Source organism: Cornus florida, unplaced genomic scaffold (genome assembly GCF_030987335.1).
Source record: "Cornus florida cultivar Cherokee Brave unplaced genomic scaffold, ASM3098733v1 CherokeeBrave_3.0.0_Hap2_Chr04, whole genome shotgun sequence".
NCBI classification, from domain to species: domain Eukaryota; kingdom Viridiplantae; phylum Streptophyta; class Magnoliopsida; order Cornales; family Cornaceae; genus Cornus; species Cornus florida.
Window position 1 is genome coordinate 99,341,184 of NW_026775574.1, and position 19,074 is coordinate 99,360,257.

The 19,074-nt window shown below is 32.8% G+C and overlaps 2 protein-coding genes across 2 annotated transcripts; both read right to left on the minus strand.

Annotated features, from left to right (window-relative positions):
- Positions 1–938: 938 nt before the first annotated feature.
- LOC132304149 (FCS-Like Zinc finger 2-like) lies at positions 939–3,062 on the minus strand. Its single transcript, XM_059801710.1, has 2 exons — positions 2,619–3,062; positions 939–1,960 (listed from the first exon to the last, which is right to left on the minus strand). Exons 1-2 carry the CDS (start codon positions 2,933–2,935, stop codon positions 1,777–1,779), a joined length of 501 nt encoding a protein of 166 aa, XP_059657693.1. The 5' UTR covers positions 2,936–3,062; the 3' UTR covers positions 939–1,776.
- A 9,875-nt stretch (positions 3,063–12,937) lies between these two features.
- LOC132304150 (BOI-related E3 ubiquitin-protein ligase 1-like) lies at positions 12,938–14,897 on the minus strand. Its single transcript, XM_059801711.1, has 3 exons — positions 14,165–14,897; positions 13,751–14,067; positions 12,938–13,656 (listed from the first exon to the last, which is right to left on the minus strand). Exons 1-3 carry the CDS (start codon positions 14,301–14,303, stop codon positions 13,126–13,128), a joined length of 987 nt encoding a protein of 328 aa, XP_059657694.1. The 5' UTR covers positions 14,304–14,897; the 3' UTR covers positions 12,938–13,125.
- Positions 14,898–19,074: the final 4,177 nt, after the last annotated feature.

A 19,074-nucleotide genomic window follows, 5' to 3' on the forward strand; every position in this document is an offset into this window, starting at 1 on the left:
TTGAAAGTTATTTATTGCCATAAATTTACATTATAGATGATTGTGTATTATCTTTTAATTATGAAAATTATGACCTAAAATGGATGTCTTTTAATTAATTAAAAGGCTAGTTACGTTCAATTACGAGAAGTAGTGATATTCATACATATATTACTCCATCTATCCCAAAAAAAGATGTCGCGTTTGAGAACCGTAACATCCTTTTTGAATTAGAGGTAGTACCATATATTACATTATGGTACTTAAATTTGAGACTCTTCCAAATTAGAGGCCCTAGGCGACCACCTTGGTTGCTACGAGAGAGGAAGGCCTAAAGTTAAATGTGTTTCTAGATTTAGAGGTGAAGGAACGTGGTGGACTGGGGTGGACTGGAAAACCTGGTTACATGCACTGTGCAGTGTCCAGGGTGGTGAAGGAATGGAAGTTGCGATGTTGGTTGTGGACGGATGGTGATCTAGATATACACAGTTTGATAAAGAAGTATACTTAATACAAAGCATGGTTCGTAATTGTGGTTACAATCGCATTATAATAGATTCAAACAAAATCAATCACATATCAAACTTAAAAAACAGGTCTCGTATTAATGGATATGACAAACCATGATACAGATTATAGAGTAGTCAATATATATTATGTGTATAAGAAACTAATTTTAATTAGCAGAAGTCACTGAAGCATGCTTGATTTAATTTTTTCTGATTGAAGACAATAATTTTCAAAATAATTAACTTTTAACATGATTGACGGTCAACTATAACTAGGTTTAGGCAATAAAGGCCAACTTAAAAAGTATCAGAGCATTTAAATACGCTTAAAAAAAAAAAAAAAAAAAAAAAAAAAAAAAAAAAAAACCCCTATTTTTTATTTTGAACTTCCATATCACCAAAGAATAGGATTTCCGTTACGCCAAGGCACACCACACCCATGACCCCAAAAAAAAAAAATTCTTAACAAACGTGAATTTCAAATATCTCAATACATCCATACACTTTATTATTTGAACAGAAGTATATTAACTCTCTCAAATCCATTCGTTTTAAGATTTTACATAATTAGGTCTAACAACAGTAATTAAAAACCCTTCAACCCATATGAAATCTTTACATATTTACTAAAAAAACAATAAAATCCTTAAAAGGAGTTATCTTCCGCCCTCTTTGCCGAGCCAGGTCCCCCCTCCTGGGGTATTGACCCATTGATGTCTTGGAAGTGGCCATTGAAACCGTAAATATGTAATTCATGGACAAGCTTTATAGATTTCTTTTCCTCTATATTTTTCAGGGGAATTGTGGTGGAAATATGCCTTTCATGTTTTCCCTCTCTAGTAGAAATTGGATTTCCACAACTTGGAAGGAAACTCTATATTCCTCTCAGTTTCTACCTTTCTGCAAAAGGAGAAACATACACCAATTGAAGACCAAAATGACCACCACAACCAATCAAAACAGAAGATTAAAAAAATTGAAGAGAAACAAGCCCTAGATTCACAGAAGTTGTATTACTCTTTAGGAGCTTTCTCATTAGTCATCAGTATGATGTAAAAACACCAACAGAAAACAATAAAAGGGAAGGAAGATCTTCACCACCAACCACCAAAACGGAGTAATTGTAAAGCACACCCAACAAACTCAAACCTTATATGTATATATATAAACCTAAATTGGATTTTCACCTTCTCCTCCTCCTCCTTGGACAATATCACAGATTTACCTCCCTTTTTTTTTTTTTTGGTTAGAAAATATATATTTCTTTTTCTTTGGAGGGTTGATCTGATTAACCAGCTACCACTGTGCCTGTATGGAAGGGGTACTCTGTAGTTGTTTGGGGAGGATTGGATTTTTTCTGGTCTTTTCTCAATAATTTCTTGGAAGCAGATAGGTTCCAATTCTTCTCTTTGGCTTCATCTATCTCTATCTGCTCTTGTCTGCACTCTTCACTACAGAATGGAGTGTCTCCTCTGCAAAATCATAAACCATATAAATCAATACCCAAATCGCATATCACAATATCTACAAAATAGTTTTGTTTCAATGACCATAGAACAATAAGTTTCAATATCATTGGCCGAAAGAAAGAAAAAATGAACGTTTGGTTGCTCGGAAAAGTTGGGAAAATATTTAGGATCTTTTATTATTTTCATGATTTAGATCCTCAAATGACAACTCTTTCTCGATAATAACATTTTAATTTAAATGACCAGCCCAAAAAAGAAGGAACTTTGATGAGTCTTCTCTCTTTAAACTTCCAAATTTGATCATTTTCTTTTCCTCAGCAATCTCGTCAACCAAACAGAGTAAAAATCAAAACTGAAATGCAAATCTTATGTACTTTCGGCCAGTTACTCTATTTTATTAGATATTGAAAAATAGTCCATGCCCTTTTTAGCAAAGCTACATAAATAAAGAAGGAAATAGGAATTCCGCTTCCTCAAATCAGACAAAGTTCCCAGAAAATAACAGTACTTTCCCGGAATATTCGTCATTCCCATCAATATCAAACAAAGCAAAGCAAATCAAAATTGCGCTCGTTGGAAAAAAAAAAAAAATGGGTTTTTTAGTTCAGTTATAAGACGATGAAGAACATGAGAAAAATCAAAAACAAAAACAAAAACTAACCTGTACATGAAGATGTCTCTGTTACCACCAAGAGGTTTGTTGCAGAGAGAACAGGCTTCTAAGAAATGGGGTTGGTGTTCTTCATATAATCTGCCATCACATAGCCTCCCAGGTCTCGGAGAAGAGACAGATGAAAAACCAGAGAGACTCCTAATACTACCACTTCGCTGCAACTGTGAAGCACTGTAAAACAGAGGCCTAGAGAAGAAATGGTGGTGGTGATTGTTTCCCGAGAAACCAGCTTCTGAATCTGTAAGAGAGGCCAAACCACCGTCTTCTTCAATGAAACAAGGCCTTCTTGCGACTGTATTGTCCATGAGTGCTTGCTCACTGATGTGGGTTCCTTAGAGAGAGAGATTATAGAGAGACAAAGTCTGAGATTGGTGTGAAGGAAGGAAGGAGGTAAGTGGTGGGTTATAAAGAGGGTTTGGTAGAGAGAAACCACAGGCGGTGCTCTCTTTAGTTGTAGTACCAGTGTAGATACAAATTTTAATGTAGTTACCACTGATGTTTGATTTTTTTACGATAATACCAATCAAGGATAGGGCCACTATGTTTATTTGTGATGTGAGTATGGGGTGTTTTGGTAATTAACCAAATCGAAGGAATTCGTGGGATGGTAACGTAAACATTGTACCGGAAGAAACTATAAATTCCACACGCTCCTTGAAAGCGCGTATATGTGACAATGTCACCGTCATAGGGACCACTCTACTACGCTTTGGTCTAGTCTATAGTTCACTATTATTGGTGATCTTTTTCAACTCCAATGAGTGTTGGTTTGAAAAATATATTTTTTAATAATTATTCAATTATTTGATTTACTTAATGCTCATATTTTGCATCAATTAAGCAATTTAAGCTGCATAAATATCAAGCAGATCTTTTATAACGCTTGAATAGATTGATGGATTTGAAAAGGATAGAACAAGAGGGTGAGACTTTAATTTAAAATTTGTAGCCAATTATTTTGAAACGAAAAAAATATATATATAATAAAATTATTTTGAATTATCCATGCCTATTAGCATTTTGGATTATTAGTATTTACAATTCTGCGCTTGCCTATTGCAAATGTGTCAAAGGGCAAACAAAATCTCAATGAGAAATGAAATTGAATTAGGTCAAACCGTGAGAGGTCTTGACTTACTTGAATAACTAACTTATGTTCAATAATTAAGCCCAATGAACCTATACAATATATACTAACTCGAGTGAAAAATAATAATAAAATAAAATACTAATTCGAACATGAACACATTTACTTGATGAGTTAAGTGTTTTATCAATTAAGTCACTGAATAATATTTATGCATAATATATATTAATTTGAAAGTCTCATTCTTAATTTGAAAGGGTTGGAGCAAACTATTAACTTATATTTTATATAATATAACTTTCTTCCCTTTCTCCCAATTTAGTTGCCTATTTTTATTTTTTGAAATGTCTTGAAATACTTGGTCACTTATAAAATTCAAATAAAATATTTCATATCATTCTGTACATACCTTGAAGTTTAAAAAAAATTCAAACTTGATTTTATATATTATAATTTTAAATTAAAATAATGCATTAATAATATGTCTATTTAAAAAGTTATATCTCAAAAAATAATATCTATTATGCAACAAAGGGAGTATATATTTAAATAATAGTTATATTGGTAACTAAATGATAATCAAAAAGATTATAAATAACTTTATCATATTTTTATAGAAAATGATATACTTATCTACTCTATATTATTGACTATATAACCGAGCTAATAAAAAAATTAGTGATAGAAATAAATACTTAAAAATAAAATTTTATTACTTTTAAAAACTAATAAAAATCTTAATTGAGCTCTATTTATTACGAATAAATACAAAAATCGAATTTTTTTTTTTTGTAGCATTACTCTATTTTAAAAACAAAAATAGAATCAAAGTAGAGAAAAAATCAAACAAAAATTGATCAATTTGGTCCCATCAAATTTTAACTAATGCGTCTAGTCTGTCCATGTCGCGGTAGAGGGATTTCCAATTGCAAGGACCACCCATGGGACCATCCGGTAGACCAGCAGTCATTTTATTTCTCGCGCGTTAATTTCACGGCACTAAATGCACCTAAGAAGGAAACCACCGGTAACCCCAACGACCCACCGTTTCTCGTCCCCGCTAACTAACGCCTCCCCCACTCTCAGAAACAATCCGCTAACGTCACTCGGGTCGGGGCCCACCTCTCAGCGGGATACTTGTGTCGTTTACTTCGCCACTACACAAAAAAAAACTTCGACTTTATGTAGACCGGCCAGGTCCACCCCCAAAAAAAACGAAAAGTGGACCCTACGTACTTCATGCCCCTTCATCTTCATTCAAACCGTGATATTTACATCTACAGAAATATATATATATTATATATATATATATGTGGGGGTGCTTTTGTCATTTTATATGCGCTCGCGTTCCGAGGTTTTTGTTTCCCCACCCACTACCTCTGACCGTGGATCCCTGTCTGCCCATGCAGGCCCCGCTACCAGACTATCTCTGTGCTACCGTACACGTGTAAACTTTTCCTTCGTCCACCGCAACACCTAGTTCTATGGGTTTGATGCCACGTGACACCTAATGGGGACGCCTTCAATAACGTCACGCAGAGCAACCAACTATTTAAAAATCCTCTCCATACACACTTTGCCACGATGGTACATAATGCCACTCTTTTCATCACTTATTTATTTAGTATTTGTTTTTTTAGTATTTTTTTTATATATATAAAAAATCAAATAAACTATATTTAATCAACAGTTTTAACCTTTAAAAAGAGAGGTTAATTTCATTACATAATTGCATCCACTATTTCTTTTTAAAAAGAGTGATTAATTTCATCATTACATTCACTATCAAAAGATGGTGGAATTTAATATCTCAAAAGAGAAAAAGTAAATTCGAAATATAAAATATTATTTTACACCGCTTACCTGCCAAAGTAATATTTGGATCATCATCTTCTAAGTAATAATAGATGAGAATTTTAATTTGCATAATTAAATGCTAAAGTAGTATTTGTATCATGATCAAGTGAATTTTATATGTGTTTATTGAATAGATATTAGATGCTTATGTCATTGATATATTAATTAATAAAAAAAATTATAATAATCAATTGAGAGCACAAGTTGTGAAGTGTAAGTCACAAATCTTGGAAAAAAAAAAAAAAAAACAAAGCCACATATCAATTTTATAACAACTTAACTTGTGATAACATATTACTTTTAATTACAATCTAACTTAAAAGAGTGAAATTCTTCTCCACTAATTTATACATTGATTGTTATGACAAAAGTTTAAACCTTGTTATTAGTTAAAATAAAAATAATGTTGTTGTTTAACAATTGTATAAAAAAAAAAAAAAAATTGAAAAAAAAAAAAACAATTAAAAGTTAAAGGGCTAAGACATTAGATTATTTTAAAAAATAAAAAGAACCTTTGGCAATTGGCATTCCATTTCTATAATACCAATGCATATATATATATATATATATATCATACAAGTACTTCAACAATGTCATCGGCACAAGTGTGTTCCCCAATCACTCAGCATGTTTTGGAACTTGAAACCTCCTCCTTCATTCCCATGCTTTTTCTCGCTTCAGCTTTACTTTTATTTATTAAATAAGATTCTTTTCTTTCTTTGCAGCCTTGTAGCCATTTTAGGTGGTATCTAGAGCAACTTGCTTTTGTCTTCACTAATCTGCTAAAAGCATCAATTAATTATATTAAATTATTAACTTACTTTAATTATTTGATTCTGTCTTGAAGTTTCTAGATTCTGATCGTCAGCAGGCTGACACGCGTGTGGACCAGAATGGCACACGTGTCTATATTCAGTTTTACCTAATAAAACATAGTGTCACGTGTGCCAATTAGCATTCGATGACGGATTAAACTAAAATAAATTAGCATTTGATGAAATCTAAGAATCTTGTGGACATTTGTTTTGTTTTTGGAAAACCTAAGCATGGCATTATATGCACATTCTAGAAAGTAAAAATGGGTCCCACACCCACTATGGAAGTTCTTTGGGCTATTTTTTTGGTTGGTTTTTACCGTCCACTTATTTATTTTTATCTTCGGTAAATGTCACTCAATTTACCAAAGCTATTTTGTAGGTAGTAATTATTTAATACTAGTATTAGTTAGTAGTTAACAAGAAATTTTGCTAAAACCTTTTTGACATTATAATCAAATTAATCCCCTAAGATACATTTTTGTTGACAAACTTGTCACTCCCAAATTGTCAAAGATGTCATTAGCAATGTAAAACTTTACAAAAATCTCATTATTACTTTCAAATGGAGAATGATTTTTTAAGTAATGGTTTGAGTCGATTTCAATTTTAACTAAAAAAGAGTAAATAGTTCCATACTTCAGTGCAATCAGTGGGTCATACTTTGAATACTTCTGAATATGTGTTCCATATACTTTTTAAATGTATGTATCACTTTAAATTTTATTTTTTAATTTCTAACATATATCTAATACTTTTTAGATACTTTAATTACGTATATGATACTTTTTAGATACTTCAAAACATATTTTAAACAAGTTTTGATTCTTTAAACCTTAAAATGTAACTTCTCCAACAATAATATAATAACATAATTAAAAAAAAAAATTCAAAATATATCAAGTAATGACTATCTTATTTAGGGATACTTGTTTTATGTTTTGTAAAACGAACTCCTATCTTATATTAGTAATTATATTTAGATTCATAATATATATATATATATATATTCATAATTGATACTCACACGCATATTTTCATGGAGGCTTGAACCCTTGACATTCCTTTAGAAAGTAAGGGTCTGATACCGCTAGGGCACCCGTTAATATAATATTTTTAAAAAATGGCCAACAATTAAAATTTTAATATATATATATTGTTGTCGCTTCATATTCATACTTATTCTATTTTTTTTTGAGATTTGTCGATTTGTCGATTTGTCGTTATTGCCGTATCAGTATTATATTATATTCATATCCTGTACCCATACAGTACTTCTTAGACATAATTTGAAATCTTTTACCCGGCTAAATGAGCCCAAAACAACCTACATTAGGTTGGTCTGACTTAGAAAAATGGCCTATATATCAATGCCACTTTTCAAAATTTACCCAAAAATCAACCCAGTGTCACATTTCTTCTTGAATTTCATTTCTCATTTTGAATTCAATGCTTTGCTTGAAGTTGAAGGCATTCACAAATGGTCGGTGATGACAATAATAGAGAGTGTTGAAGATGTTTGTCCCATGAAAGAAACAGAGAAACCCATAACTCTGTTGTCCTACCATCCAGCTGGTTTAGTCTATTAATGGGCTATATTGAAGAATTTAATGAGATTGGTTTTTAAATTTCCCATCCCACTCTTTTCTGGCAGTACTGTCACTGAGATCAGAGAGTAATTCTGAGAAATTAGCTGTTAAGAATGATTTGGTTTCAAAATATCTCCAAATAGTTCGGTTTGGTTCGGTTTCATTAGACCTACAATTCGATTTAGTTTTAATTTTTATAAAACTATTAAGAACAATTTGGTTCCAACTTACTCCAAAATAGGTCCAATCCGATCCTATGCACCCGTGAATAGCCCTTATTCCCATTGAAGATTCTGGGCTGTTATAAAGGGCCTTAGGCCTTGATATTAAGATGGGCCTGGTTGTTTCAAAATACAAGATTTACTCTTCAGAATTGGGCCTGCTAAAATAATCACACATTATCTATTCTAGCAACCAAAAAGATTTATGGTGCAAATTATAATCAGGCCATTGCTTGTTAAAAGTTAAGATGGTGTCCTATATTCTCTGTTAATGGCCCATCCAAAACTAGGCTATTTTAGTTTCCATTCTTTCAAAGAATTTGTTAGATGGTCCAAGACCACTAACATTTGATGGTCCAATTCAATTCAAATTGTCTAATTTTAAAAAAGTAGAGTGTATTATATTACAAAGAAATATGAACGTTAATTTTGATTGGACTTGATCACCAAGTAGCAGAAGAACCATCTAATAATTTCTCCATGATAGACGTTTGTAGATTTGTAATTTTAAGGAGATAGAATAGGTTAGTCAAATATCAAACTTGAGAAGAACATGTCATGTATTTCTTACTAGAGACTAAAAGAAACTAACGTAGAAAGTAGAAAGTGAAAATGAAAGAAAGTGACGTGAATAAAATAAAAGTCAATTTTCTAGCCAGCATTAGTTATAATAAAAAATTTTAAAAATGAGGGAGAGAGCCATTTAGTAGTTGGAAACTTGGAATAGCATGAAAGTTGTAAGAAAATATTGTGAATTACCTAACTTGTCATTATTTTTATTAAACATGATAATCAGGTCTACATAAATTTGTATCGAATAATTATTGTCTTTTGCAAAAAATAAAAGCCATAGATACATAATTTTGTGGCACATAACACGAAATATATGGACCATCATACCATTCTTATAAAAAAAAATTGTGAATAAACACATTTTATTCTAGAAAAATTAAATTGGTGTAATTGTAAGTTCACTTAATTTTGTAAAGAAAGTAAATATATATATATATTTGAAGATAAAAAAAATTATGAAAATTTTAAGTGGTTGTGGAAAGTAAATTTTTCTCAAAATACTCATTTTTCTTCTATTTGAACTATTTAAATGATAATTACTAACAGGTCAGTGGTCTAACGGTATTAGGCTCTTACTTTTCAAATGGAGATCAAGGGTTCAAGGCTTCAAACTTTCATGAAGGCATGTGTGTGTGATTACTAACTAAAAAAAATAAATGATAATTAAAAAAATAAAAATAAAAATTTTCTGCTATTTCTGTTTAACCAAAGAGAGCTCAAAGAATTATTGTAATGGAAAGTGGTTGGCATTTTTTGGGCTTTGGCATGTGGCAGAAGGGACCATGTCCACCAGAAGGGGGAGACACCCTTGGACTAAAAGAATGTGTAGATTTGCAACTCACTCCCAAATTGCCCTAACTACACTGCATTGAGTGAAGCCCAAGATAAAGATAAAGCCACAGAACATTCATGGTTAAATTTTATTTTTATTCGCACTAGCACCTCCTCTCAAAAGTATCACAAAATGCCTTGACCTATTGGGATGAAGATGCCAAAAGTACAAATAATTATTATTAATGATAAAATTATGTTTGGATGTACTGATTGTTGCATTGAAATTTGTTTTTTTTTTTTCAAAAGATTGCATTGAAATTTGTTCTCAAGAAATTTAGTTTAAAGTTTAAATTAATTTTTTTTTTAAATTTTAATTTCAATTTCGAGATACCAATTTGTATCCTCAAACGCAACAAAAAGATAAAATTTAAAAAACAGTTCTTCAGAACTCATAAAACATAACCACACAACCGCTGCACTAATGCATCATGCAATACTATTCCTAAATCTTGTGTCTCGCACATGACTAATTAATTATATTAAATACCAAAAATACCCTTCCTTGACTGAATTTTTTGCTATTTTTTAACTAAAATTTTACATTAACTTAATTTTGTTTACTATTTTTGACTATTTAAATACCAAAAATGCCCTTCTTTAACTCAATTTGTTTAATAAAGGCCATAATAGTCATTTTACATTAACTAAATTTTTTACTATTTTTTTTTAAATTGTAGAAAAGACATTTTAGTATTTTTATACTTCATTATTGGTCGAATGAGGAGGTCCTTATTCACCCCTAAATTAAACGTTAGGGGTCATCATAACCTATACGAAGTTATAAGAGCTATATGCGTACTACTCACAACCCGAAGTCAACATTTAAAATGGGCCGGAGGTAGTATTAATTATTAAATGCTTGTGACTCTCTCTCTCTCTCTCTCTCTCTCTCTCTCTATATATATATATATATAATTTACTTTTTCTTTTTCTCTTTCTTGTCAAATGTGATGACTTATAGATGGGACAAGTATTACTCCCTCCGTCCCATAATAGTAGTCCATTTTTCCTTTTTAAATGTCCCAAATTAGTTGTCCTCTTTGAAAAGTCAAAGTATCTTTTCTTTATATTTTTATCATTGTATTTTATCTTTTTAAAAAATTTCAAACTTTGTAACTATACATATAAAATTGAAAAGGACAATTTGATGATTTTAAAAAGAGACAATGCATTAATTGCATGTTCCCTTAAAAACTTCAATTTCTAAAGATGGGCATCTATTATGAGACGGATGAAGTAATTCGTAAAATCTTTTTTAGGGGAGTTTGATAATTTCATTTCCCAAAAGATCATGTTCATGATTTAGATTCATGCACATATCACACATGTTACAACTCAGGAGGAGGATTGTGTATCCACCTTTGTCACAGGAGTTTGATAAATCCATTTCCCAAAAGATTATGTTCATGGTTTAGATTCATGCACATATCACACATGTTACAACTCAGAAGGAGGATTGTGCATCCACCTTTTGGAACATATAGCTCCTCTTTTTCACATTCTTATACACGTACGTAATATATATTCACACTCATAAATATAATTTTGGCTGACAAGAATAATAATAATTAAAAATTTGCTTCTTACCTAACAAATTTGATAGGCATGACGAGAAAAAGGCCAAAAATATGTACCAAAGAACATGCATGTAAACAATGTGTCAATGACTAGACTAGCCAGAAAAAAAAAATTGTTGGCAATAATCAGTTATAGAAATACATTTTGAGATTGACATTTCATGACTCTGTTTTGTCAAATTGCCATCTACTGCACATCATATCAAATGCCCCTCTCATAAAGTTAATGCCATTATTGGTTTTATTACGTCTTAGCAGTGTTTGGTTGCCAAGATTTAATGGGAAAGAAGAAAGGAAAAAAACAGTGACAGTACCTCAAAGGTCATGTATCAGAATATTACTAGATGCTCATTTGTATAACAATTGTGCAGACCATGTGAGCTAGAATTTAAAACTTGGATTACTAGTAAACTGGTTGTTATATGTATAAAATGTATATTTATGTTACTGTTTGTTTCATTGATTTGGTCAAACTAAGCAAGTATTAAAAATGTATATATTTTTTCTCTTTTTTCTGCAACTTAGCAAGTATTTAATTGGTTATATTTGTGCCATTCATTCATGTAGTAATCTTACAGATCTGTATGAAAATGATTATATATATGATTTAAATCCAAAACAGAGAAGGAATCATTAGGCATTATTTAAGAAGAAAATTAAGGGGCTGTTTGGATGACAGAGAGGCCTCAACCAATTATGATCCTGCCTAAAATGCAATGATCTTAGTCTTCTTGACAGTTCTTTCTGCTTTTACTTCACTTCAGTTCCATGGGCCACATGGTTCTATTGTACAACTACTTACATGCCCCCCCTAAATACTCGCGGTGTTGTACAACATGAGTTGTGTACTGCATCAGACTGTTTACAATATATATGTGACTGCGGAATCATACCCGTGTGTTGTAAACTGTTTAATATAGTACAGTGCAGTGTTGTATTGTAAAGACACTATAGGTTTTTTTTTTTTATTTTTTTTAAATATTTAAAATTAAAATTGAAAACAATTATGGAAAAAGTTATTGGATTTTGGGACGTATAATTGAATTTTGGGATGTATAATTAAACCCTAGATGTGTATGATTTGGTTTCTCCATTGGCCAAACAAACAAGGCATGATGTTGTGGCTTCTTTGGACAGTGTGGTGTTATGAGCATGTGATCACCGGTAGATTCCAGCTTATCTGCAAGGTAAAGCAGTTTGATGCTTGTATAATACAATGTATCCACACATGCTTCTCATTCAATCTATTCTTGGTGGAGCAACTCTTGTCTTGGCTTGACTCTGTTTGTTTGTGTAGTCTAACAGGTCTAGGTCAAAAAATGTAAAAAATATACTGTATATAGGTGTGTGTATATATATTTAAAACTGACAACCTATCAATGTGATGGTTCTCAAAAATCAAATAAAGTAAAAATAGAATTGGGTTTTTTTTGGTTCTTTTCTTAGCCTGAAATGACAACTCATTTGACTGAACTGCAGTCACATAAATTAATGAAATCCGTGTAGACCTTACAACCATTAATTATTATAATATTAGCATACTAAACAGAATAAAAATATAGAAAGGTAAAGTAATTACTGATAAAATAAAAGAATTTATACATGAAATGAAATTTTTTTTTTTAAATAGCAAAACAAAAACAAAAATCAATGCAATTACCCATGTACAATACCTCATAAAAATGGGATGAAAAAAGAAAAAATACCATTAGGACACAAAATTTAAGTCTTAGAAAGAAACCTTAAAGGAGGAGGGGGAAAAAAAAAATGTGACATGATTTTATTATATTCAAATTTGTTTAATTTTCTTCTATACTTATTTTGTTTTCACAATTTGTTTTTTTTTTTTTTCTTTCAAACTTTGTTATGCTCTACATGGGCCAGTGGGCCAACACCTCATGGTTTTGGCAGAAACTGGACTGAGAACATGGGCCCGGGTCCATTAGGAAAGAAAGACTTGAACACTAGAGTTTCTAAAGGAGAGACAACGTGGGCAAGTTTGAATCACGGCGTCACATTCCGTACAGAGGCAAAGATGCCGACACGGCAAAACCACCACCGAGGCGACTCGCTTCCGACACGCCTTGCAACTCGGCCCAGCCCACTCTACCACTCGGTCCGGGTCAACGTACCCCGACTCGGCATCCTCCGCCCCCTGCCCCTCTACGCCCCCGGAGCAACCTATCCCCTCCTGCCCCCCGCAGCCGCCGCCGCTCATTATCATCGCCTGCTGCAGCTGGGCCTCCAGTGCCGCCGCAGCCGCCGCCTCCGCCCTCGCCTTCGCCTCCCACACCCTCGCGTCCGCGCTCAGCTGCGCCACCCGCGCCTCCAGCTCCGCGTTCCGCCGCGCCGCTCTCCCCACCTCCGCCTCCTTCTCCCTCAGCCTCCGAGCCAACGATTCCTCCGCCGCGCTCAGCAGCGCACCGTAGTGCCTCTGCCTCTTCTCCGCTAAAGTGCGCCTCATCTGCTCTCCCTGATACAATAAACACACACACATATAGATTCATACACACACATTGAAAATGAAAAATTCAAGGAACCCATTTACCAGAGAGAAAAATCAGTACCTGGGTTTGAATGAAATGTTCGATTTCGTTCCGCTGATTTCTGATTTGGGTTTCCATATCTTGTGAGAGGAGTGATGATACGACTGATGATGATTGAGGAGAGAGAGTTTGTTGACGGTGTTGATGCTGCAATTGTTGTTGTTGTTGATGTTGATCTCCGAAAGCTAATCGGAGGTTGAGACCAGTAGAGACTACATTGGGTTGGTTCGTGTGAAGCTGATTGAGTTCTATGAGCTGTTGTGTAGACGACTCTGGTAATTGCATAGAGAATGGATTCATAGCCACAATTTCTCTTCCTCTCTTCCGATAATTAGTCCCTACTCATGATAAAGAAGACGACCCAATTCAAGAATTAATATTCATGAATATGAGTGTAATCGCAAAAATATGATATATATATATATATAAACTCACCTCCATTGTTGAATAAAATTGTGGATTGATCATTAAATCCTCCTCCTCCTCCTCCTCCTCCACCTGGTTGTGGTTGTAATGAATAGTCGTTTCCAATTGAATAAAGAACATTTGATGGGTATTGAGCTTGAACGGCCATATTGTTGTTGTGTAGATGATATGATTATATATATATATATATATATATATATATATATATATAAAGAGAGAGAGGAGAGAGATGAATGGGGTTATAAAAAGAAAGAAATGGGAGTTGAAAATGAGCTGATGAGGATAAAGAAAATTAATGCTCAACACATAAAATGCATGAAAGAGAACATGTCCCAAGGCGGACTCTTCAATGAGGGGGAAAAAAATGAGACGGTTAGAGAGAGAGAGTTAATTCTAGAGAGAGAGGGGGGGGGGGGGGGGGGGTGGAGTTCTGAGAGAATGGAAAGCAAAAGAAAGAAATATATTTGATGAGAGAGAGGCCACCACGATCGACTTACACCACCATCTTTGTCTTCTCACTTTGCTCAATTCCACCTACTACTACTACTTTTCTTTTGTTTGCCAGCCTAAGCTTATGCGTACGTTTGGAAAGAGAAAGCAAAGAGACGATGCTATACTGAAGAGAGAGACAATCCAAGAGACACCTTATTCTCTTCTCTCTCTCTCTTACTCCTCGCGAGGGAATGGAAATGCCTTTTCTAGTAGTTTTCTTTTGGAACTAACTTCGGCTGAATATAAGCCATTTAATTACTACTATATATTTTAGTGGTTAATGGTTATATACTTATATATTTAAATAAATTATATATATATATAGAGAGAGAGAATCAATAAGGTAGAAGAGGGGTTGGGGTTGGGTGGTTTGTTTGGCGTGCAAAAGGTCTCTGCGGCTCGGACGGTTGTATATGGCCCATGCGTCTTTAGCCAGATTTGCCTGCCTCTCTCTCTCTCTCTCTCTCTCTCTCTCTCTCTACAAATTTTTTTTTTTTTTTTTTTTGGGGCACTATACAAATTTTATAAATAGAGCACTTTCCATAATTTAAAAGACAATGCTGCCCTACTTGCGTCAACAAAGAGAGGACCTATTGAAGATGCCCACTCAAGCTAAGTTATGCAAAATTGGAGGTTAAGTCACATAATTTTTATCTCTCACTTTTTTTTAGTTTTTTATTTTTTTTCCTAGTTAGTACTAACTCACACACACACCTTTAGTGAACTCAAACCCTTGACCTCTTTCTAAAAAATAAGAACTTGATATTGTTAGATTATTGGCCTGTTGGTGATCCAACGCTTTTCAAACTAATATTAATCATCAAAAGTTATATTCCCTCTTTCCCAATTTAAGTGTAGCTCTTATAGATAGTAGTAATTTTTAAAAGGACATATGGGACATACATTGTCTCCCTGAAGAGTTAGTAACTTAGTCCTTTTAAGTTTTAAATATTGAAGTTTGAAATTTTAAACTCAAAGGACATATATAGAAGGATGTGAAATATATTTTTTGAAAAAAGAAAGTGAACTATTATTTTGAGACATACAAAAAATAAGAATATGACACTTATTTTGGGACAGAAAAAAAAAAAAGGGTCAAGAATTTAAGTCTATAATCACAATTGAACGTTTGAATTTCTTAATATGATTAATAAATAAAAATAACACTTTTGAAAAAAATATTGATCTTTTACTTGATTTTGGGGATTCAAACTCTTGAATAGCCATGCTTTCATGAGTTCTCATTTCTTATCTTAGAAAATAAACAAGAGACTAAGAATACATTCGACCTAATTACATGGTCGTTGGTTCTTTTCCTTCTCACAAAGTCAGTGTTTCTGATGAAAAAAATTTCTATGACCATGTCAAATGATTGATGTAACCCCTTTACCCATTATTTAGGCAACATGAAATTTTCAAAATTTGAAGCGTTTTAGTTGCAACCGTATTTCTTTGAATGACTTAAATGCCCTTAGTCATAGAATTTATATTAGTAAAAAAATAAAAAAATAAATAAAAAATAATCATTTTGAGTGATAAGGACACTTCTTCTAATCAATGAATGTTGTTCGTTTTTTAAAAAAAATCACCTCGTAAAATTTTCAATACTTAATTTTTAATTTTACTGACATATATTGATTAATGAGTTTTACATTATAAAAAATATATTTACCTTACATATGTGAATTTTGAGAGCGGCACTCTATCACACCAAACACATTAAATCAAGGGGGGTTTCAAATTCATATATGAACCTTTCTTTGAAAGTCATGTAGCAAATTGAACCCATAATCACTCCATGCATTGCGCATTTTTGTACAAAATATAGAAATGGTTGATGACAAGGACGAAATCGTACTCAATGTTTTAATTTCATTTTTGTACATTTTTTCCAATAATTATTGTTCCTTTCATTTTATTTTATTTTCTATTTTTTGTCCTATTAGAGTGAATTAATCCATAATTCCATGATGATGATTGATTAAGAAAGAATAATGAAGTGTGAACAATGTAAAAAAAATGTCCTATATTAATCTCCATCTTGACAATTATGTGTGCTTTGTTTCAACACAAACGTCCATTTAGCAAGCTTTTTCATTCGTAAAACATGCCATCTTAATTCAAATTGCCTTTTTCAATCATGCTTTGGACCATACCTATAAAATGAAATTAACTAGAAATTTACAATAAAGTAATGGGGTCAAGATTTAAAACTACCCTCCACGGCTCCAATATTGAACTAGTCAAACCCTCTTTTCAAGTAAACTTCACATTATAATACATAAAGTTATTAGGTTGATGTCTTGATGACATAGCTAGTGGAATTTCGTTCACACAACATTTTCCTCAAATCAATCAAAGAAAAAAACTTATGGCAAGCCTTTATCCCTCCCTTTATCAAATGAAGTGTTGAAAAGGCGTGTATGTGTGAGTGCATAGGTGCCTCCCGTGACATCCAACGATCAGGAAGGGACCTGAAAAATTATGTGAGGAGGTTGGCCTATGACAAGAAGAAGATAAAAATTTGTTGTAAGAGCAATATTAGGATTTTTATGTAATTTAGGGTTTTGCCCCTAAGAACTCCCAAATAGGCTTGTGGCTGACTACATGTCCGACTCCCAACTCATTGCATGGAGTGGTTGTTATCAATTCGAATCCTCTCAAGTGATGATTTTTCGTTCTTTCTTGCAGCCGGTGACTTTCTTCGCTGAATTCGTTACTAACCGTGGTGAAATTCACCAACTGCAAAAATCGTGACGGAGAGAATTTTGATTCATTCGGCTCAACTAATCAGTGTAGGTCATGGGTGTACATAGAAGAGTAGAAAATAAAATGAAGTAAAATCAGGAAAAGTTGAGCTGGAATTGATAATCTACTGCAAAACCAAGAAGGATAGTTACTTGCTTTAAATTAGTGGAGGTGACAAAGAAAGAGAGAAGCCACCAAAAAAGAGAAAAAAAAGGAGTAGGAAATGTGAAAGAGAGTGCTTGGAATGGCATCACGCATTCTGTCTTTTGCTTAGGACCCACGAGGGTCGGCTCTTACCTCCTATTAATCATCTCTCTCTTCTCTTCTTTGTAGTTCTTCCTAATTCAATTGTGCACGGCAACATGTCTCTCTTTCTCTCTCTATATATATTTATATATACGTACATATATGTCAAAAAACGTACCTATTCTCCCATCCAACTCCCTAACTCATTGTTTTCTTCTCCCTCTCAAAAGTCAAAACAGCCTTCCTTTTCACTCGTTTCTTTCATTGTTTTGGTTTTTGTTATGCTTAATTTTATTATAATGTTTGTGGTTAGATGGCTAATATTAAGAGAATCAACATGTCCGGTTTTACTTGGTTTCTACATGCATGAATGACCTTCTCTCAACTACTTTGTATTATTATATGCAAAAACTTCCGGTACCAAAATCTTAAAAGTTGTAGTCTTCTTTTTACACTTGGACGTATTGAATCCGATTCTCATAAGAATAAAAAATACATGACTTAAAAGATGTTTATAATTTACGGGTATTTACGCATATCCAGAGTTAATAATTGGGTTGATTCTAGCTTTGTTAAAAAAATAAAATAAAATAAAAAATAAAATAAAATAAAAAATAAAAAAAATAAAAAAAAACCAACCCTTAAAAGTGGTTTGCTAATACTAAAATGAATTAGTTGAGTTGGATACATGAATTGTCATATCAACTGTGACCCTTTTTTCAACGGTCTGATACTGTTATATATCTCTATGAACCGGCCAATTTACACTGATATTCTTCCGAATTTGTTACACTGCGACCGCATCTAATATCGCAATCAATACCACGATTGGCCAATTCATAACAATTGGGTTGATTCTAGCTTCGTTAATAAAAAAGAAAAAAACTTTAAAAGTGGTTTGCTAATACCAAAATGAATTAATTGAATTGTATACGTGGTTCCTCGTATCGGCTGGTTCGTGATCATTTTTCAACGGTCCGATACCGTTACACATCTTTATGAACCGATCAATTTACACCGATATTCTACCGAATCTGTTACAACGATCAATACCGCGACTATAAACCCATGGTTAGATATTAAAATTGTTGATTTTTTGTACACAATGTCACAAAAATATTGACCTATATAGGTAAAAATCTGAATTACTCCAAATAACCCAAATGATGATATGACCTAAAACTTCATATATACACATGATGCATGTGCATATGTCTATTCATGTGATTATGAGAGGTGTTTTGATTTTTTCCATGCTTGATCAATATTTGAAGTAATGGGACAATATTGTTTCTTGAAGCACTTCAGAAACAGAAAGATTCATTTCATTATTAATGGACCATCGAATCTGTAAAAGATTGATGCAAACAATGATGTACATATGGAGTTCATGCACAACTGGCCAAGTCAACTTTTTGTGTCTAACAAGTTTT